The 22,088-nt window shown below is 43.3% G+C and overlaps 1 protein-coding gene across 5 annotated transcripts in view; it reads left to right on the forward strand.

Annotated features, from left to right (window-relative positions):
• OPCML (opioid binding protein/cell adhesion molecule like) overlaps nucleotides 1-21,538 on the forward strand; it is a 1,160,546-nt gene extending 1,139,008 nt beyond the window's left edge. For 2 of the 5 annotated variants that reach the window (XM_040992656.1, XM_040992654.1), the window contains 4 exons: nucleotides 3,635-3,772; nucleotides 4,147-4,267; nucleotides 4,718-4,869; nucleotides 20,049-21,538. In XM_040992656.1, coding sequence (XP_040848590.1) covers nucleotides 3,635-3,772; nucleotides 4,147-4,267; nucleotides 4,718-4,869; nucleotides 20,049-20,149 — 512 coding nt within the window. In that variant the 3' untranslated portion in view covers nucleotides 20,150-21,538. Of the gene's footprint in view, nucleotides 1-3,634; nucleotides 3,773-4,146; nucleotides 4,268-4,717; nucleotides 4,870-5,780; nucleotides 5,808-20,048 lie in introns of all 5 variants that reach the window. The other 3 variants (XM_040992651.1, XM_040992652.1, XM_040992655.1) reach the window with 3 other exon arrangements.
• The last annotated feature ends 550 nt before the right edge of the window (nucleotides 21,539-22,088 follow it).

Genomic DNA, 22,088 nt, shown 5'->3' on the forward strand with positions numbered 1-22,088 from the left:
TTCCAAATGGTTTGAGTCACACAAGCTCCACTTCCATTACAGTTCCCCGCTGTTGTGCCTGGGAAAGCATCAGAGGGTGGTTCAGGTTTTTGGAGACCTGCAAGAAGCTCCTGGTTCCTGGCCCAGCTCATTGTGGCCATTTGGGGATATGAACCCCCAAATGGAAGACTCTTTTTTCCTCTTTGTTTCTCTGTAACTTTGCCTTTATATAAATAAATTAATATTTTAAAAGAGTTGCTCATTTTTATTGGAAAAGCAGATTTGCAGAAAGAAGAAGAGACAGACAGAAAGATCTTCCATCTGCTGGTTCACTCCCCAAACAGCTACAATGGTCAGAGCTGAGCTGATCCGAAGCCAGGAGCCAGGAGATTTCCCAGGTCTCTCACACGAGTGCAGGGTCCCAAGGATTTGGGATGTCCTCTGCTGATTTTCCAGGCCACCAGCATGGAATTTAGATGGGAAGTGGAGCAGCTTGGATATAGACAGGTGCCCATATGGGATCCTGGCACTTGCAAGGCAAGGATTTTAGCCATTAGACCATTGCCCTGGACAGCAAAATGAATTAATTTTTAAACATAGAACCCAAATAGCCATCATAGCTCTGAAATGGGATGTGGGCTTCCCAAATAGCAGGTTGATACACTGTGCCACAGCACCAGCCCAATTAGTATATTTTCTTATTCAGCAGTCATGTCGTTGACCTGAGTCATTTTCAACATAATTCTGTGTGTGAGTCAGAGTGATCCAGTGGACAGGGTGTGATAGTTCCCACCCAGCAGCGTAGACAGAACTCGGTCCCATATTAGAAATGCTGAATCCCAGGTCCCATGGCAGCCCTGCTGAATCAGGGCCTATATTTTACAGTCTTGGATGCATTGTCACACACATTAAAATCTGTGAAGCACTTACTTTATTGTCCAAACCCGCCAAATTCATTTTCTCCCTTAATGAGGTGGTATTGTAATGTTGCTCAGCACAGTTTTTCTTCCTCCCTTCCTATTTTACTGTCGCAAAGCTGTCCCATAAAAACAGCATTTTGCAAAAAGAAAGTGAATCTTTGCATTTCATAGAGTAGCAGTATGGTCCAATAATCCCCCACAAGGAGCCAAGGACCCATCCTGCTCTTGCAGGATGACACCTTCAAGAGCATCTTTCTCTTTCCGAAGCTGTTCCTGTCCCCCACTTTGTGAGCTCGACACTTCTAAGTAGATCCTTATTCATGAATTCCACTTTATCAGAGATTTACCACGAATAAGGGGTTCATGACCCTGAAGGCATTGTATCAAGCCCTCTATAGTAGCTTCTTTGTTTGATTCAACTCATTTCGAATAATGTGTGGTGCATTTGGGACAGTGACAGCATCATGGTAGCAAGCTGACCTCTCATCTTATCCTCTATATGTGCTGCAGGAAAGATGAGGTGAGTCTACCAGTGTCTTCTTAAAAATGTCTCAGTCTCCCCGTCCACTCCCCTGGGATTAGCCAGGGCCGGTGATTATTGTTCAGGAAAAGTATGTAAATTTGAGTCTCTGTGAGTGTGTGAGCCACTGTTCCAGCCCCCATTTCTATTCTCCAGGGGGTGTGCCCATCTGCTCCTTTCATGGGTTTGCACCAGATTCTCTAATGTCACAAACTCACACCTGTGTGCTTACCCTGCGGCTCTGACCTCAGGACCGAGTTTCAGGAGGGTTCACTGGCCAAAGGGTTACTCCCATCAGCCGATGTGCTGTGTGCTCCTTGGAACTGCACACGATTGAACCAAGAGAATGGCGCTGATTTGGGGTGACGCAGGCCATTTTTATAAGTAGGGTGTCCTGTAGAGATGTAAGAGACTTACACATTCTAACACAGCCTTAGTGATAGCAGTTTCCAAACCGTGTCAGTCCATCCAGGGCAGACATGACCTGGGAAGGAACACAGAGGCAGAGAAGGCTGGAAAATGTCACAATAAAAGTGGTTTGGGGAAATGAGCTGAGAGTGCTGGAAGCTTTTTACTGGAGGAGAGTGAGGGTGCTGAGCCCAGCCATGAAAAGCCTTAACCCTGGTGATCCAGGCATTGACTGAGCAAACCCCTTTTGGAAACGAATATGCCTTTATAAGGTTGTATGAAAATGTATAATGATTTTATTGCTATAATGCCTGAAGTGCAAAAGGAACTAGGCAGCAAACCTGGGAGAAATGAAAATGGCTGTGCCTTCTCCTTGGCCTTCCAGTGGACTGTGTTTTCCCTGGGAGCCAGGTGCTTTGATAGAGATCAGAATATTTATTTGAAGATGAACAATCTATTATCTGCACAGAATCACAGCAAGTGTGGTAAGGAGCCTGGTTAAGGAACCAAATTAGTATGATAGTGACCGGGAACACAATTACATGAAAGCAAATTTTGTAACGCCTGAATATTTTGGATCATGCATTGCAAATGACTCCAGTGCCTGAGAGTGAAGCCTTCACAGGGCTCCACAAACTCCAGATGTGTCATCTGAGTGTAACTGCCAGATATATTTCATGGTGGCAAGTGTTTATCAAACATCTACTATGTAACAGCCGTGAAGTGCTTCCTCATTCATTCATTGTAGACTCCATCTTCTCAGCTAGAGCTTTTCATTTTCAAAATTATTTTTAAGTGACAAGCAAGTGTTGGTTATGGTTTCCAAACACAATGGGAATTTTTTAAAAAAATATGTGTACGTCTTGGAACGCCTCCATCCAGCTAGTTATTCTCTACTATGATTTGAAACAGAACCATTTTCTGTGGATATATTTGTATTCAATTGCAAGATGGTCACTTATCATTCGACAATGGTTAGTACCTTGGTATTGTCTATAGAATTGCATTGTGTTAAAATGGTTTAGTCCATCAGTTACAATGTTTGCATACCTTAGCAGAGTGCAAGTTTGAGTCCTGACTGTTCAGCTTCTGATTTGGTTCTCTACTAATGAACCTGAGGAAGTAGCCGATGATAACCCTACTACTTGGGTTCCTGCCACCAATGTGGGAGTTTTGAATTGAGTTCCAGGTCCCTCTGACATGGCCCCAAGTTATTATGGCTGTTTGAGGAGAAAACTAGCAAATGGAAGATGACATAAAATGTCTCCCTCATTCTCCCTCCATCTCTCTCTTTCTCATTGTCATTCAGCTTGTAAAAGAAATGAGTAAAATTTAAAAAGACATTTCTTCATTGTGAAAAATTCAGATGCTTCCTATGAGAACACACAGCAATTATAATCCTACCTTTGTTTTTACCAGTTTCATTCATCAAGGCAATTCTCTTTAAAATTTTAGAGCTTAACAATATGCTGTGATGTTTATTATATACTTTCTTATCTTGGTTAACCGTTACTATAATCATTTAGGAAAAAATACTGATAGTCGTTTCTTATCAAATATTTTTGGAAAAGTGCAATTGGCTAATATTACATCAAAGAGGCACTCTAGTTGAGAATTTTCCTTAGTTGTCATGGTTCTTGGCAAATACCACACCCTCCATCTTTGGCTTCATGTTCAAACCCCAGCTATGTTTTGTTTCTGTTTTTCTTCCATTCCCTTTCTTACAATCTCTAGATGTGAATATGGTTCTGACCTTGGCTTCTCAGGTTCTTGATGATGTCCCTTCCATCTGTTTCTGTCTTCCCAGAAGGCCAGGGATTTGTGAGTGAGGACGAATACCTGGAAATCTCTGACATCAAACGAGACCAGTCTGGGGAGTACGAGTGCAGTGCTCTGAATGATGTAGCTGCACCCGACGTGCGGAAAGTGAAAATCACCGTGAACTGTGAGTCAGTCCTTCCCTGGGCATCTCATGGGGAAAGGCAGGCACAGGGAGCAGGCTGCTCTGCAGTACCACTCTCTGAAAGACCCACTACAAGCAGCCGCCAATGGCAGAATGTTTTATTGGATGGCCTTGTCCCAGCATGGCCACTTTTGGCATTTCCGCTTGGAGTCTTGCTCTGACTGCCAGAGCTCCCTGTGAGTGGGGAGAACTGTTTGTCAAGAATTGGTTTGAAGACCTGTAGGAGATGCTGGGGTAAGTGCAGTATCCTCAAGCAGGAATAGGCATCAATTTAGATAGCCATCATGATAATGGGTCACTCCTCTCTCACGGGATTAACCTATGTGTATTGTGTGTTTTATTTAAATTTTTCACAGACCCTCCCTATATATCCAAAGCCAAGAACACTGGAGTCTCGGTTGGTCAGAAGGGCATCCTGAGCTGCGAAGCTTCTGCAGTCCCCATGGCCGAGTTCCAGTGGTTCAAGGAAGACACCAGGTACCTTGGAATAGAATATGGTCAGTTGTGAAACAGAGTTGATGGGTTATTCCCCCACAGGAAATGAGAATAATGAGGAAAAATGAGGCTGAACAGGAATGATCACATTCACTTTCATCACAGCTTCCTTTTAGATCCAGAAAAATGAAACGGAGCAAGACTTGAAGTAGGATAAGATGACTTGACCTTGTTTCAGAGTTTGAGATTAGTTGTGGACATGGTCATTTTGGACAAGTGGAAGCCAGTGAGTTTTTTCTTGAGCACAATTTTCCTTCCTTTTATCCTCACTGCAAGAGCTGGGGTTGAAGAGACTAGTTTAGTTAAAGTTTTTTGTGCAAGGGAGGGCCTCCTGACAGGACTCATCTTGCTGTGTTTGCGTTGGATCAGTGCATTCCATCTGCAGCTTCGATCTGTTTGTGGAACCACCCATAGCAGCTTCTCCTGTTGCAGGTTAGCCACTGGTCTGGACGGGGTGAAGATTGAGAACAAAGGTCGCATATCCACACTGACCTTCTTCAACGTCTCAGAGAAGGATTATGGCAACTATACTTGTGTGGCCACAAACAAGCTTGGCAACACCAATGCTAGCATCACATTGTATGGTGAGTGCAGCAAGCCTGGGCGTGGTGGGCTCAGCCATGTTGCGGAGCTTGGGAGAATTGAGAGGGAGGAAGGGAGGATCTGCTTGACCTGTATCCATCTACACAATTCCACCCACAAACATTAGCTAACAAATACATTCCCCCTGTCATTCACTTGGCATGTCATCTAATGAAGTTCAAAGGGAATTGGTTGATTGGGCATGGGGAGGCAAGATATTGAAAAGACTAAAGCAAATTCTGAATAAACTTGGATGATGATCATCTCTACAAAGAAAATGGAAACATGGAACAGTTTTATTTCAAACCTACCTAAGGTCTACAGAGATCAATTAGAGGTGATTTTAAAAGACCTGTCTTATAGGATGATTCTGAGGATTGTGTGCACAGTATTAAACCAAACCAACTGATGCCATCATGGTTTTCATGCTGATTGACATGCCATATTCTCGTTCATTGGGGTGAACGGAGCACAAATCTAAGGCCTCACCAGATGACCATTCATTCTGTCCAAACAGGGGCATCAGGCTCTTCCTAAAAGGCCTTTCCATTCCATGCAGATGCAGCAGTATCAAGAGCCACAACGGGGTGTCTTAGAAGCTTTACCACTCTCCCACTCCATCCTCCTATCCTGATGTGTTCCAATCTTTGTGCCTCATTTCACAACATGGGCCACAGCCAGCTTGTGATGTTCATGTGTGTATGTGTGCATAGATTTGTTGAGGTTTGGTTAATGGGAAGCATCAGATAAGTAGGATGAAGAGGTATGCATTCTTCCATGGATACCTCGGACTCTGAACAAGCTTTCAGCAGTGACATTGACTAAACTTTGTCCCCCACTCACCTGAAATGTGTGATTTATGTCTTTTGTTTCCTCTCTGCATTGTGTGTGCATTGTGCTGTGTGTGTCTTAGAAATAAGCCCCTCATCCGCAGTGGCAGGTGGGTACAGCATGTTCCTTCCTTCCTCTGCCTGTCTGAATGCCTATGCTTTTTAGTTTTAAGCACCACTTCAAAGAAAAGCTTGCCTGCTTCCCCTCCCTGAGTCATGGCTCCTGAGTGAAGGAACTTCATGGGGTTTGATACATAGCATTTAGATAGCAAGCATGCAGAATATGATGCCTTATACATGGACATTTATGCAATACCATTATGGGTTTCAAGGAAGGAAGGTTTTGTCCCACCTCCCCAAACCCAGACCATAAACTTCTCTGTTGCCTCTACAAAGGATGAGAATCATGCCATTTCTAAACACAGTAGCACCAAGAACAAGCCAGCCCAGAGATCAAATAGGCTGTTGGTTGAATGTCTCTTTTAGAACATACCGTAGAATTAGCATAGAGGGCTGATGGCTTATACTAAAAGCCTTATTTTAAAACATGGATCGTTAGGGTCATTATTTTTAATGGAAGTTATCTGCTTTCTCCCAAATATTTACCAATGTCTGTTCCTAATATAATTGCTATGCAAGACAAGTTATTACATTCACTTTACAAAGTAAAGGAGGATTCAAGCATGGATAACACTAGTGTGCATGTACAACTGGCAAACAGGAAGGAGATGGCCCTCAGAGCCCTTTCTCACAGGCTAAGGGGACTGGCCGGATGACAAACAGCAACAGCCCCACCCACACTTCCACTAATTGTTTTCAGTGAAGCAGCAGTTGTGCTCAGCTTTGCTGGCAGAGGTGGAAGGTTGACAGCCCAGCTCCTCTAAGATGTCATTCTCAGCCTTGAGGAAAGTGATTGTATTAGAGTCCTCTAGACCTGGGGTCAGCTCTAAAATGGCCTCTTTCATAAAACTGGATCCAGGACAGACAGCCACAGACAGGTGTCCCCACACTGCAATGGCCATGAATGTCCGCACACTGATCTGGAAGAAACAGAGGGGAGGGGGTGGGAGGGTGCTGCTGCCATGCCAGTGACCTGCAATTACTATCTGGGACCACGGGGCTGCCAGTGACAGGGAGTATGGCTGACAACCTGATGGCCAGGGTTTTGTGCCTAACTGTAATGAACTGAAGAAGACATGTGTCATGCAGAAACGGTCAGCCGATGTATGCTAAGATGGCATTATTCTATTAGGCTGTGCCAGCAGAGTACCAATGTATGTGTGTCTTAAAACACTAGACATGTCTTTTGTCACAGTTCGGTAGGCTTCACATTCAAGATCGAAGGTCAGGCTGATTCACTTCTGGAATGGGTTGGCTTCTGGACAGTAAACAGCTGCTTGGTCCTCTTTAGCCTTTTTTTTTTTTTTTTGAGAATCCAGCAATAAAGAAAAAGATGGAGCTCTCTTATGCCCATTTATATAAGGGCATGCCTTGTGTCATGTCAGAGCTTCATCTTTCTAACCACGTTATTCTCAAACACCACTAAATGTCTCATCTTCAGGGATTATGGCTTAGTAAGTTAAGCCTCTGCTTATGGTGCCAGCATCCTGTATGGGTGTTGGTTTGATACCCAGTTGTTCCATTTATAATCCAGTTCCCTGCTAATGTGTCTGGGAAAGCAGCAGAACATTGCCCAATCTTTGAGCCTCTCCACCCACGTGGGAAACTTGCAGGAAGCTCTAGGTTTCAGACTGGCCAAGCTCTGGCTGTTACTGTCATTTGATGATTGTATCATGGATGAAAGATCTCTCTCCTCTCTCTCTCTTACTCTCTTTCTCTCTCTCTTTCCTTATCTCTCTGCAAATCTGCCTTTCAAATAATAAAGGAGAATTCTCATCTCCAAATATAGCCATGCTATGGCAGAGTGCTTCAGCATCAAAATTTGGCACAGGGAGGCATAATGTATTTCTTGACAAAGACCTAGAATTCTATCTAGATATAGCCACAGATCAGCTACTTAAAATTGTTGAGCTTTATTTCCCTCATATATAAGTAGGTGTTGTTTGGAATTTAATACATACCTCAAAAGATTGGTGATGTTAAACACAGCTGATTAACATATATATGTCTATCCTTAGATACAAAGAGTTTTATAAATACTAAGTTTAGCTACATGACCTTGACAAGACATGAAGGCTGCTGGCCTCAGTTTACTCAGCTGAAATCGGATGACAACTTGGCCTGATGACATAAGAATGTCATTGTGAATTATCAGGAAAACGTGTTCCCCTCCTCAAAGTTGTCTGACCAGCTGGGAACTGCTGGGAACATGCAAGGCACTGTGATTCCTAACAGTACTTGCCAAAATATTTTATGACATGATCCATCCTGCCACTGTATCATTCTAACACATGCCAGATTTCTCTTGCTTGGATCTGGTCTTTGCGGCAATGCCTCCTGCCTCCTGCCTCCTGTCTCTTTCAGTGCAGCCTACACTGACTCACCATAATTCACCCCATCTTAGGTCACTGTATACGTGTCCATTCACTGCTCAGCCATCCTTCCTGACAAGTCCCCTCACCTCTCTCTCTTTGCATTCCTTCTTCCCTCTCCTCTGACTGCTGCACATTCCCTGCACTGGCCAGCATCCAGCCAACACACATGCATGCAGTATCTGTTCCACAATGACGAGAGCCCTAGGTAACTATGACACAGCAGGAACGCCATAAATAGAGCCCTGGTTTCCATAGATTTTACCTCTGAGATACAATTTTGCTTTGGTTTAATTCACCTACTTAATTTGTTTAAAATCACTTTTCTTATTTAACATGCAAGATTTTTACATTTAGGGACCATGTCTGGTTGAAGTCTGAGGATATAACTCAGGAATCTGTGTGTAAGGGATGGTCAGAAAACTTTTGTTGGCTGAATGTGCGAATTCCACATAACATAGAAACTGAAAGGTTGTGCTGATGATTCCCCAAGTACAGGAATCACAAAGTGAAATGTGACCCAATGGAGTAAGGCAAATATGACTCAAAGAATCCTTGGCCTGGTTGAAGTGCAAGCTGGCCAAATGGCTCTGGAAAAAAAACAGAAACAATGTGTTGTTTTCCTCTTTCCTTCCTTCCTTCCTTCCTTCCTTCCTTCCTTCCTTCCTTCCTTCCTTCCTTCCTTCCTTCCTTCCTTCTTTCGAACGCATGGTGGATAAGGTTGCCCACAGTCCCCACACGATCTCTTTTTTCTGACACTGTCAATGGCAGTAGTTTTGGCACAAGAAGAAAGTGACAGAGGCCAGCTGACCCATGCTTTCTGCTGGCCATGAGGGGTCTGATTAGTCCTCAACACCCCATAAGTATAGCTGATTATAACAAACCACTTACCATGTACAGGCATCATAGACTAAGTGGTTTTTGTATTTCATCCCAGTTACTAATTCTGTGAAGTGTTATATTTATCCTAACTGTACACACCAGGCAATGGAGAGGTTAGGCAGAGAACGCGAATGTCTCTGGCTTGCATGCAGGAGCTATGATTTGAGGTCATGCCTTCCAATTCCCCGGCCTCAGCATTTTTCTACTATTTCAGTCCAACTTGTAATATTTAGTAACCTGTCATGATGGCAGAGAATGATCCTTCAGATCATCAACAAGTACCAACAATTTGTGGCTTGGAGTCATCAACTGTAACAAATCCTACTGTCACACAACAGTCTGCCCCTACCCCTGACATGGCTTTTAAAAGGAAAACATCTAAATTCATAAACCACTTACTCCTATTTCTCTAATACACACACACACACACACACACACACACACACACACACGTGCTTGTGCCTTTCACATATTTCCATAACTGCATGCCAAGGACAGAGGTAAATGAGATACTGCCCATCTCAGAAGAATCCAGAAGACAAAGACTGGGGCACACCATGTGTTGATGAGTGGGTAGACGTAGGAAAAGTTTAGAAAATATGTGAGATTCAAAGGATGCATGAGCAATCATCAATGACCAACGCATAGCTGGCATGATAGGAAGCGTGTCTGTGCTTCCTCATCACACCAGTTGCCTTCTCTGTCGAAGCCACAGGGGTACCAGGGTCACTTGAACAAAGTGCCCACTCAGAGGCTCATGCCAAAGCTTCTATTTTCTGGCAGGCAGGAGGCAGAAAACAGAACAACACCAGTAGCTGGGAGAACTGGGTTCCAGTCCCGACTCTGATTCAGATAAACGCTTTACAGTTCTCCGTAAAAATAGAACAGAACAGAAGGGCACACCCAGCTTACTCCCAGCTTGCTAAGTCTTTGTTCTGAATCTGAGAAACACTGAAAACACAGGCTAGAGAATACATCTGCCACAGCCGTTGTCCTTGGAAACGGTGGCAAGCGCCCCGTGTGGTGGCAGAGGTGCTTCCCGCAGTGTTTCTCAGCTTCACCGGATGCACACAGCCATTTATGACCCACCTGGAGTCTTGGCATCTGCGTCTGTCTGTCAGGCCTGCCTGCATGCCGCAGGAGTGGCCAGGCTCAGCTTGCTGGCCACAGCTCTGTAGCTGGCAGCACTTTCTCTCTCTCTCCCCTCATGCCAATGCACGTTTGTCTCCTCTGGGTTTTGAGCAAGAGGCCTCCTCCCTCTGTCCCTAGAGCTCGAAGAGGAACATTCTGGACTTGATCACGTCCAGCTCTGCAGAGTATGATGCACTTAATGAGGCGTGTAACCGCCTGGATTACCAACACACGCAGGGGAGAGGGACAGAGAACATGCTGAAATCAACCCAGAGGGACCTGCTGCAGAGAGAAAACAGAATCCTCCTATTGTACCTGTGAAATCCTGGCCAGGCACGTTAGTGACAACAGGCTCAGAGACAACTCCAGGTATCATGTAGTCATGAATAAACATGGAGGGAACATTCAGTTTAGGTGATATCTGGGCTCTGAGTGACCTCTTCTGTCAAAGCTTTACCCTTGCCAAGCTGCATGGTGACTCTTCAGGTCACAAGGATAGATCTATACATTCTCTGGTTAATGAGCATCCCTTCAGAATAGGCACACCAGACGTCTCCCCACACTGCCTCTGCATCAGCTAGCACCTGTGCTGAGCCATGTTGCCCCTTGTGCATAGAAATCTCCCCCTCAAACACAGCCCATCAGATCCTGCCATGACCCACAGCCCCACTTTCCTTTCTCTCTTCAGGGTATCCTACAACCACGCCTTCTCAGTGTAGCTCCAGATGTACAGTTGCTCCACAGGATGCCTGTCATGTACCATGCTATGCGTTTTCATCCTGCCACCTGCAAACCTCTTAAAACAAGACAATTGGCACAGTCTGTGTCCCTTCACTGCCAGCACCTGTCAGCTCCATACCCCCTCTGATGTCCTCATGTCCCTTCTGGAATCTGTGATGTAACCAGTGGCTGCATTCTTGCTTTTCTACCTTAATTCACTTCTGGTTTCTCTATTGCTTGCACCTCTACCCTCACCATGGTTGAGGTTACAACCGTCTTTCTCATCTTTAAGGATAAGTAAATACAAGTGCCTGAATTTCTACTGACCACAATGGATGGCACAAAGACTGGCACTGCTCTCTGTGTCCAACCCACTCACAGTTTCAGGTCCCAAGCTGCTATAGTCCATGCACGCAGCAGACCTATAGATCTGGCACATGGCTGAACCTTGGAGAAACTGCTTCCAGTCTCCATTACCCACCTATTTATTCATTTAGTCAACAAATATTTGCATAGTACTTACTGTAAGCCAGGCCTTCTCCTTAAGGATTGACTGAAATTTGAGTCCTAATAGTTTCTCACCTTGCACAACAGAACATTGCAATGGAATAGGAGAAGCATCATGCTAGAGGCTGGGGGAGGCCGGCCACAGATACTTCAGAGCCTAAGAATTTTTTGAAAAAGACTCCGTTATGATTTCTATTTTTTTTTTTTAGGAAAAAGTGTATTTTATTTGAAAGACAGATGTTTAGATGTAAGGTAAAGAAGTATGAGGAGAGAGAGAGGCAGGGAGAGAGAGACAGAGAGACAGAGAGAGAGAGAGAGAAAAAGAGAGAGAGAATGGCTAGCATGATAGCCCTGCTGAAGCCAGGAGCCACAGCTTCTCCCAGGTCTCCCACATGGGTGCAGGACCCCAGGATGTTCAGCCATCATCTGCTGATTTCCCAGGCACATTAACAGGGACTTGAATGGAAACTGGAGCAGCCAGGACGCACACAGGCACCTCTTTAGCATACTGGCATCTCAAGTGATAGCTTTATCCACTTTATCACAATGCCAGTTCCATGATTTCCATTTCACACGCAGGTGCCTGAAGCTCAGAGAATTTAAACAACAGGTGAGTCTGAGTTTCGCAGGATGGCGTTTTCAGGATAGACTCAACTGGCAACAGTCAGATTCCAATGCCTGGCTATTTTCTGTTTCCTTCCAACCCTCATGTGTTCCATCTCTTCCAATGTATGTAGACTCATAGACCAAGGCATTTGCCCTGTTTCCCTGATAACAACTGGACTTCTCTCTAGATCATTTGTGAACCCCACGAAAGAATCAATCATTCACCTTTTAGGTTTTCCTCACAGTTTACCCTTAAGCTTACATTTTCTTTGCATTTGTTTCTGTACTTAAGAGCACAGCCCTGGATCTTGCAATGGTGTGGCTCAGTAAACATTTGTTGAATTAAGAACTATCTCCAGCGGTCACTGGGGGCAGCTGTTACAGCCTTTATTTACTCTGAAACAGTGCTAACCAAAGGGAAGTCAAATGTTCCAAAGGGTTTATAGTTCTCTCTCTGAAGGGAAGGTAAATCACCATTTCTGAGTTATTATGTACACTGGTCTCCTATACATTTCAAATCTGAGTTTGGAACTCAGCATTTCCCTCCCCAGGGTCTTCCTTCAGACGCTGCCATCCGCTACTTCTAAAGACATTCATCGCATGATTTCTTCTTGCAGACACATCAAAAGCTGCACATATTTGTCCATTTCCTGCTGATAACGTATATGATTTTCATTTTCCAAATCCACCATTTAAATCCAGGTGGGAGGGGATGAGTCAGAGAGAAATACCATTGCTTTCGGCTGATGACAGCAGTGTAATCATTTGTATTTTCTCCAACCTGCAAAATGTTGACATACAGGGGGAAAAATGCAGACATTTCACATTTCATTCCTGATGAGGTTCCTTGTCACTGGCTGCTGCCCCACCCTCCCTTATCCGAATCATTGACATCTGCTATTAGTCTAAGCGTTTGGAATTGAACATGGAGCACGTGGGGCATGCTGATGTCAGCAGAGACACACGCGCTTATGTTTCTGCTCCAACTAAAGTCTCTTCTTCAGGTTTGTGATGAGCTTACAGATTTGAATTAACTTCTGCTATGAACTTCTTAGCTTTTGTCTCTGTGGTTAAGCACGAAACAGGGCATGTTAAACACAACAACACAAGGATGCCTGCCTTTTTTTGCCCCTTTATCTGCTGGTCTTAGCAGTCTTCGCCGGGCTGCAAAGCCTGATTAATCTTACTTGTAAAACAACACAGTGCCGTGTCTTCCACTGTAATTAAAGACAATGGAGGGAAAGTTCCCTTTCAAGGGAAATGATGTGCCTTCATCAGCCAGCACTGCTGAAAATAGGTTTATGTTTCACCAACACATGTAACACATACATCCTCTAATTAGATTTCTTGCTCTTCTTTTAATCACCAAGAACATCATTATCCTTTTGGTTCCTCATTAGGAAGGTCACACAGTTCATAATCACACTTACAAAACCCATCCAAATTTTAGAACTGAACCGTCTCTTGCTAGACTTCAGATATTGCATTGATCTTGCTATGCTATCAACAAGTCCAACTTGCCGGGGGGGGGTGGGATTTTGCCCCTGTTTTTTCTTTTCTTTTTTTTTTTTTAATGTGATTACCCTAACACCTGGTATTTTAGTAGAATTACAGCTATTCAGCCCACTGTTGCTGAAAAAACTGTACCATATTTTCATGGCAATTGTAGAGAGGGGAGAGAAAAAAGTAAGACACATTCTAATGCCTTCTACCCTCCTCCTCTAGTGTGTTTTTAAGCTTTAAAATATCTTACAACGCAGGATCTCGTGAGGAAATGTGTCGATTTTCCTAGGAGTTCTGTGCTGAGTTAGGTAGAGTGGCTGTCAACACCGGCTGCCTGAGAGTGTGATGAGCCGCCCCCTCCATTGTAGCACAAATCCTAAGTCCCAGGTTAGCCAGGTTTACAGCTCCTGGCCTTTGATTTACAGTGCCAGTTGAATTTTTTTTTTTAACCCAACACAATTTTCTTGTTAGTATACTCAAGTTGCCAAATCACGTAGTCTCTCAGGTAGCCTTCGTCGATAGGTGTGTTTATTCTTCTTTCTTTTCACTATCAGACTTCACGTCTGGGCAGTCTTTGTCAACCTGATACACCACATTTTCATACTATTTTTTTTTTCATTTCTAAAGTTTGTCTCTTGACTGTCTGGCTGTTCTATTTCTTTCCTTTTTTCTTTGTGGTGAAAACCAGCTTCATTCCTTCAACAGAGCTGTTCCCAAGCTGTTTTCTTGTGGTCATTTACTGTTTGTTTTGTGGCTTTACATCCTTGTATCTGCTCTTATTTTTGAAGATGCTCAACTTCAGACATGAAGGAAGCAATTAATTTTTGGCATTAAAAAACGGCGAAGGAGGGGGGAACTAGAAGACTGGGAAAGGGCATAATTACGTGGTCTCATTGTCAATTTATCCCTGAAAAAATATTTAATTAAGCCTGATATTTGTAGAAGCCATTCCAGATGAATTGAGTCATTGTTAGCCATGAAAAGAGAAGAATTTCTTAAATGTGGCAATCACTCAGAAAAATAATTTGGCTTCTAAATATACTTTTGTGAAATAGCCAGTTTACATTGAAATGTCTTTATCAATGGTTTTAGCAGCCACCTCTGGTTTTTCTAGAAGGGACCAAATCCCTCATTCACTAGCTATGGCCAGGTTTTCTTTCAGTTGTCATAAATTGTGTGGTAGTTCAGAAGGACTTTTGGTTTATTTAATTATTTGGTCTGTTTATTTAAAACAGGATTCCCTTCAACCTGATATCTCAAGTTTCAGTAGATAGTCTCCGATTTTTAATTCACCCACTGTTCAAACTTTGTGTGTGTGTATGTGTGCATCCTCGGTATGTTACACAGCACTAATTCACAGAACAACCCTGCAAGGGTAGATAAAACCGCCCTTTCCTCATTGTACACTTGAAAGAAAATATTTCAGAGAAGTTGACTGTCTTGTTCAATGTACTCTGGCTGGTGTGTAGCAGAGCCAGAATTTAAACTCAGTTCTGATTCTTAAATGCAGTCCTCTTAAGACTATCCAACAGGAAGGATGTTCCTGAGATGAAAGGGATGTGGGATTATTTGTTCCAAGTGGCTTTGTTCCTAGAGTCTGTGAAGGCTTAAAAATATAGATTTATCTGTTTGCTTATTTATGTATTTAGGCTAGGACAGAAAACATGCTTGGTATTAGAAGGCAGAAACTGACTTTCTAAAAGCAGAGCATGGCATGTGGCACACTCCCAAGACTTGCTGAATGAATGGCCCTGCCTTTTCTGAGGCTGGCTTGGGGAGTGTTTCCTTTACAGAATGGGCATGTTGCCCTTTACCCTTTCCACCGACCTTGACTTTTGCTCAATCTTTTTGCTAATTCCTGAAAAAGCCACCACAATAGCAGAGGAAAGCTACCCTTCCCCTGGCACTGCAGATGTACTTTCCAGCTTTGCAGCTACAGTCATGGAACTCAGGACCAATCATTGCTTCTATACCATGCCCTTCCAAATAACACAGGAGGGTTCCATTGTGTTCACTCAGCATCTTTTGCAGAGGACCACTGCGGTCTAAGGGACCAAGTGTGAGCGCCAACAGGCCTGAGGGCCACCTGAGAACAGTTAAAGAGCAGCAATGAAGCATTTCTTTTTTATTGAAGCATAAAAAGGCATTTGCCTAAGTCCAGAAAATAAGTGTAGCACACAGGCAACCAATGGCAGAGACCCAATCCTGGTGCTTCCTTCCCCTCTTGTCCTGTCAAACAGGGCTACTGGGAGACTGAAATTATCATGACTGATAACTCTCATCTCAAATTCCCCCAACCTAGAGCGTGAAACCCTCTTTTCTCCTCCCAGCAAACCCCCAACTGTCCCTTAGTTAGCCCAGCTGCCGGATCTCAAATGTGTTCAAGATGTGTGTGGAGTAAAACAATGTTAGATTTAATTTCCATAGCAGTGGAGTAGATTAACTCTTTGACTACAGTAGCTCAGTCATTCCACAAAAAATTGGTTGACCAAAGATTTCTTTGATCTTAATTCCACCTTCTCATCTGTGGCTGCCAAGCAGATGCTCAGAATATTTAAAAACTCCCTGAGGCTGAATAGAAAATGGGGCCAAAAATGGAAAAGTTGAGTCTAGGAATATGTTGTAGTCTCTTCATGATTCAAGTGGAGATGATGTGTATGGGTGCACAAAACGAGGGTGGTAGAGGTTTGGTACCAACTGAAAAGCTGTTTGGTGTTTCACCAGCTGTCCCATCTACCACCACAGGTGGAGTTTCTGCTTATATAGCAACATAGCCAATAGCACAAAAGCCTTATATGCCGGTATCTCCATCTGCAGGTAGAGGACAGAGACCCAGAGAAGAGATGCTCTAAAATAGACCCCCCTGCCTGTTGTTCTCTTCAGTCCACTTTGCTGTGGGCCTTGTGAAACATACACAGAGGATCACAAGAAGAATAAGAAACAGAGCTGTAGAAATCAAAGTCACAAACTCTATGGAGAGTAACTTAGTTGTGATTTATCTCCAGATGTGTCGGTTGTGTGCTCATAAGCGGGGTGTTGAACTGCTGTTTCTTGATTTCCTCCTTTATAAAGTGGGGGTGACAGCAGCACATAGTAATATTGTGATATTTAAATGAGTCACAATAGGGTGAGCATTTAAAATTGTGCTTGCACATTGTTCCTGTCATCCCAGACTTTGGAACACAAAGCACAAGCTGAGTGTGGCTATGAACTCTGCACCTGCTCAGAATCAATATTTTATGGCAATCATCCCACACAACTCTCTTATCAAGCCCTCACTGTTCTGTGCTGTTTTCCTGTATACTTTTCCTGTTGCCTGTCGGCTCAGCTACATAGACACACCTGATAGCCACAGAAGTGCTTGAATCCACTGATAGACCTTGAAATAAAGTAATTTGTACGATAAAATTCTCAGTCTTTTGGGTGAAGGTCATGTTGGAGCTTTAAATCTATCTGAAATCAGTATAACAAATTGAACACATACATGCACCATGCATCACAGACTCACAAATACACACATAAGGAATTGAAATACTTCCAGGGAAAAGGCATATACTTTTGAAGAGAGGTATATACTGTGTGTATAAATAAGCAGCTTTCCATGTCTTATGATTCCACATTTCTGTACTCAACTACCACAAGTCAAAATTGTTTGGAAAAAAATGCATCCCTACCAAAAATATGCAGACGTCTTTTTCTTCTTGTTGTTCCCTAAGCAGCATAGGATAGCATCTATTTATATAGCATTAACATTATATTTTGGATTATAGACACTGAGGATGTGATGTCAAGTACACAGGAGGTGGGTTCAGATCATACGAAAATATTACATGATTTTATGGGAGGGACATGAGCAGGCATGGGGCCTTTGGTACCTACAGGAGTCCTATATCCAGCCCCTGCTAAATACAAATGGCCATCAAACCAATCTCAAAAAATTCCAAATAAATGTTTGTGTACCAATGGAAATATACTTTTAAAAGAACACACAGACCTCTGTTATTCCTTGTAAATTTTCCTAAACTTCCAAGTCATTCATATTTTGCAAAAGACAGTATTTAGAATGACACTGAATATCTATCTAAAGTATTTTCCCACCCAGTTTCATTCTGTAGGCCGGCAGGATTCCTTAGGTTATAGACCAGAACTTCTGAAGGCCCCAGGATCAGGTTGATTTATATAAACACTTAAGGAGCCATCATGGCAACTAGCAGAACCGTGTTAGAACTTTAATTTCTCCCTTCTTTATGACCACGGTATAAGAAAAATGCAGAGCATCATGAAGTACAGTATCACCTAAAACCTAATGTTTTAGACCAACAGAGCATAGTGAATATTCTGTAAAAGAAAGAATGGCTGATGGTATGGCTGGAGTTGGGACAAACACATTTTACCTGTTGACAAGAGAGCCCTGAATTTCCCTCAGCAAAACATTGGCATGAATCCATTCTCACACAGGACACAAGTCCATTCTGTTGGGTTGACAGGCAAGGGAATGACTCAGGCACTATCTGCAGACCACCTCTATACCACCTCCATTTGCAAAGAAATCATGCTTGCTACCACTATACCAAATTGCATCTTGAAGCCATTTTGGCTTGAGATGAGATAAGAGGTGTGACATGCCTTCCTGTCTATCTCTTCTTCCCTTTGTTGCTGGTCTTATGGAGATGCCTGTTGTTGGCCCATTGGCCACAGTCAGTTTTGCTTTCACTTTTACACAGTACGTCTGGGAACTGCTGGTCTTGCCTAAGAGCCTTAGTGGGTACAAGTAGGAAATGAAGACAGGTAGGAAAGAAAACAGAACGGGAAAAGGAGGTCTTCTTTAGACATGGTTATTACATGACATCCAGTCTGGGAGGGCAGAGTCTTCTTGGCTGCCAGACACAGGACCCCACTACCAATGGAACTTCTGAAGACAACTTCTCTCCTAACCTTAGCCTCTTCAGGAGGCTCCCTCGACAGCCTGTTTGCACCATGCAGCAAAGATGCACATGGTCCACATCCACATATACATTTCTTAACAACAAAATTCCTACACCCTCTTCCTCTCTTTCCCTGTCTCTTCTTGTCCTTTCAGACCCTCTTCCTCCTGTTTATCTCTGTCTGCAACAGATGTCATTTCCATGGATTAGGCACAAAGAGAAGCACATCTTTTGAAGGTGCCATTAGCACCTGCCTTAGAATTGATTCCTGTTGTTCAAATTTTTCAGTTCACTGGCATAAATGATTAGCTCACAATCCCTCATTTTTTAAAATACTTGTTTTACAGGTAGAGAGACAAAAGACAGAGAGGGAAGAAGGGAGCGTTGAAAAGAGAGGGTGATAATGAGAGAAAAAGACAATGAGTTCCTGTGCACTGATTCATGTTCCAAATGCCCAGAACAGTCAGGTCTAAGCTAGGTTGAAATCAATGTCAGGAGCCAGGAACACATTCTGGGTGTCCCAAATGGGAGGCAAGAACCTATCTGTTTAGGCCTTTACTGCTCCTTCTCCGGGTCTACGTTAACAAGAATTTACAGTCAGGTGTCGATGGCAGTAGTTAGGAGCACAGGTATCCTGATAAGGATATAGGACTTTTGACAGCTAAGCCAAAAGCCTACAACTCTTTGCTCCACATCTCCTTCTATACTTTAAACCAAGTCTTTCAGAGGCAGTCATTGTGGCTCAACAGTTGGAGTAGATCCCATATTGTAGCAGCTTAAGTCCTTGCTACTCTACTTCTGATACAGGTTCCTTTGAAAATGCCTGGTATCTTTGAAAAGCAGAAAGTGGTGGCCAAATGTTGTCACCCATGGGAGACACCTGAGTAGAGTGGGTTCTGAGCTCCTGACTTTGATCTAGCCTGGCTATGGCTGTTGAGGACATTTAATGAACAAAGCAGAAGATAGAAACCACTGTCTCTCCACCTCATCCCAATCTCTCTCTCTCTCTCTGTCTCTCTCTGTCTCTCTCTCTTGCTACTTTCAAACAGAAGAACAAATAAATAAATAAACATTAAAAATATGCCCCCAAGGGTCTGCATTGTGGCATAGTGGATACAGTTGCTATCTCTGAGGCTAGGATCCTATATGGGCATCACCTCCTAAGAGTTCTGGTTCCAATCCACTCCAGGCTAAGAGCCTGGAAAAAACAGTGGATGTCCCAGAAGATTGGGTATTTGCCACCACATGGGAGATCTGAATGAAGTTCCTGGATTCCACATGGCCTAACACTGTCCATTGCAGGGGTTTAGGGGAAAGAAGTCTATGTGTATGAATGTGTCTCTTCCTCTGTCTGTGATGCTGACTTTCAAAATAATATCAATAATTTTTTTAAAAATACACATTGATATTTCAGAGTAAGCTGAAGTGTTCAGTGACTTGCACCCTTTGAGTTTTTCAATATGACGTGTGGGGAGGAAGTGGGGGAATGCTCTCAGAGAAGCATGTCTGTGTATTTTCTTGTCAGAGAAGATGCATGGTGTCCTTGGGTGCAGCTAACAGGTCTGTCTCTCTTTCCCCTACGCAGGGCCTGGAGCAGTCATTGATGGTGTAAACTCGGCCTCGAGAGCGCTGGCTTGTCTCTGGCTCTCAGGGACTCTCTTTGCCCACTTCTTCATCAAGTTTTGATAAGAAACCATAGGTCCTCTGAGGAACGCCTGCTTCTCCATCTCACAGACTTTAATCTACACTGCGGAGGGCAAACCAGTTTGGGCTTCTTCTTCTTTTTTTTTTTTTTTTTTTTTTTTGTCTGTAGGGTTTTTATTTTGTTTGTTTGTTTGTTTTGTTTACTTATGTGGTTTTGTTTTCCAAATGGAATGAGTGGGGTTGGGGGGAGGGTTGGGCAGGGTTCTACCACGTGTAGAATACTCATTCATGGGTGTGTCCAAAAATGGAATGTGCTCCTGTTACCTTGGTCTTTCCTTTTCCTCTGCTTCTCTTCCCATCATCATGACCATGAGCCCCCACCATCACCACCGCCACACACCAAACCGTAAATTCCATTTGGGCAAAAAAATGTGTCTAATGATAAACACCCTGAAGACACAACTTGCCTCCACGGAGTGCATACTGAGGGTTACATTCAAGTGTCCTATTATCCTATTATCTGTATCTTCTGTTTCAGATCATCTTCCTAATTTTAATGTACATATCCCCTCCCTCTTTATTATTATGTACTCCCATTGGGATTCACATCTTTTCTTTCTGGGAAGTTATTTCACAATATCCAAATCCTGCACCTTCTGTAGTCACCCATCCTATTCCTTTCTTCTGCCAGCTACAGGGACTGGAGGTTTGGGGCTCTGCATGCAACCTAAAGCTAAAACTTTAAAGGCCAAGTGACTGTAAAAGGAGGAAGGATTTTGAAGACAGTGCTTCTCTTTTAAAAATATCATCCAACTCATGAAAGATTGAGCATTAGATGGGTGATTATTTAGATCTTATCAGGCTATCAGAGTAATCACATGGTTATCCATCTACTCAATTGTCTGATTTCTTTGTCCCTATAATTATTACCCACCTGTCTTCCTCTTTATTTACTCTATCAATCTAATAATGTAACACTCCCATTGCACCCCACTTCTCTGAATTCATTACCATTTAAATCTCTAATCAGATGATGTCAATCCCACTATATTCATTTGTCTTCTACTATCAGCAGATATTTGCATCTTCAAAATTGCCTATCAGGATGTCACATCAAAACCAGTGATCTCAGCAGCTAACCACAACACAGAAATGCAGTACCCTTTGCCAGGCACTCTTTGGAACATGGTATTCCATCCGTTTAATTAGACACTGTTAACAGGTAGATCAACATGGCATATGGAGAGTTAGTCACTCTGTATTTCCGGAAGAGGATCTGTGTCTTAAAGGCAACATCTTGGGAAGGAGACCATCTCTGAAAGCCTTTGTTAGTGCTATTTCTTTCACAGTTGAAAACCTAGGTACCAACTGTAGTTCTTCTCTTGGTCTTCAAAGAGAGAGCATGTCAAGAAGCTATGGCATTACCTAGTAATAAAAAAAAAAAATGTAACAGAAAGCACTCGCCTGTTTGCAATGTGCAGTCAGCAATCCACCCATTAAAGAAAGCAAGGACTTCAACTGCTGGCTCTTCTCTGCCTAGTTCTGGTTTGATCTGTTTTGAAAATTACCCAGGAAAGAGCTGATGGAGGCCAATTACATGGCGGGTGTGTTGACAACTCTGGTATTTGTTTCAGGAAACTCTTCTGAGCTGAGGGCCCTTGAGCAACTGACTTAATTTCTAAGCACTTGATGAACGCAACACTGAAAATAGAAGGGGGAATGTGTGTCACAGTTCCTTCCAAGGCGGGCTGCTTCTTGAGTAGCTTTGGGGAAGAATGTCCCCAGCTCACCGAGTTCCAAGCACCTCCAGTGTTCAAACAAGAGTGGACTTTGTTATTCTGCATAGTCTTCTGGGATAAGTGAATTGGTCCTGCAAAGCGGCCTGTGAGGCAAAAGAACAGCATTGAAAAGCACTGCACAAGTGTGAAGCAGGGGCAAGCCTGTGGAGAGAATGAGGAAGATTCATTAACAATGTCTTTCT

This window comes from Ochotona curzoniae, unplaced genomic scaffold, assembly GCF_017591425.1.
Source record: "Ochotona curzoniae isolate NIBS_2020 unplaced genomic scaffold, NIBS_Ocur_1.0 contig_832, whole genome shotgun sequence".
Taxonomy (NCBI): domain Eukaryota; kingdom Metazoa; phylum Chordata; class Mammalia; order Lagomorpha; family Ochotonidae; genus Ochotona; species Ochotona curzoniae.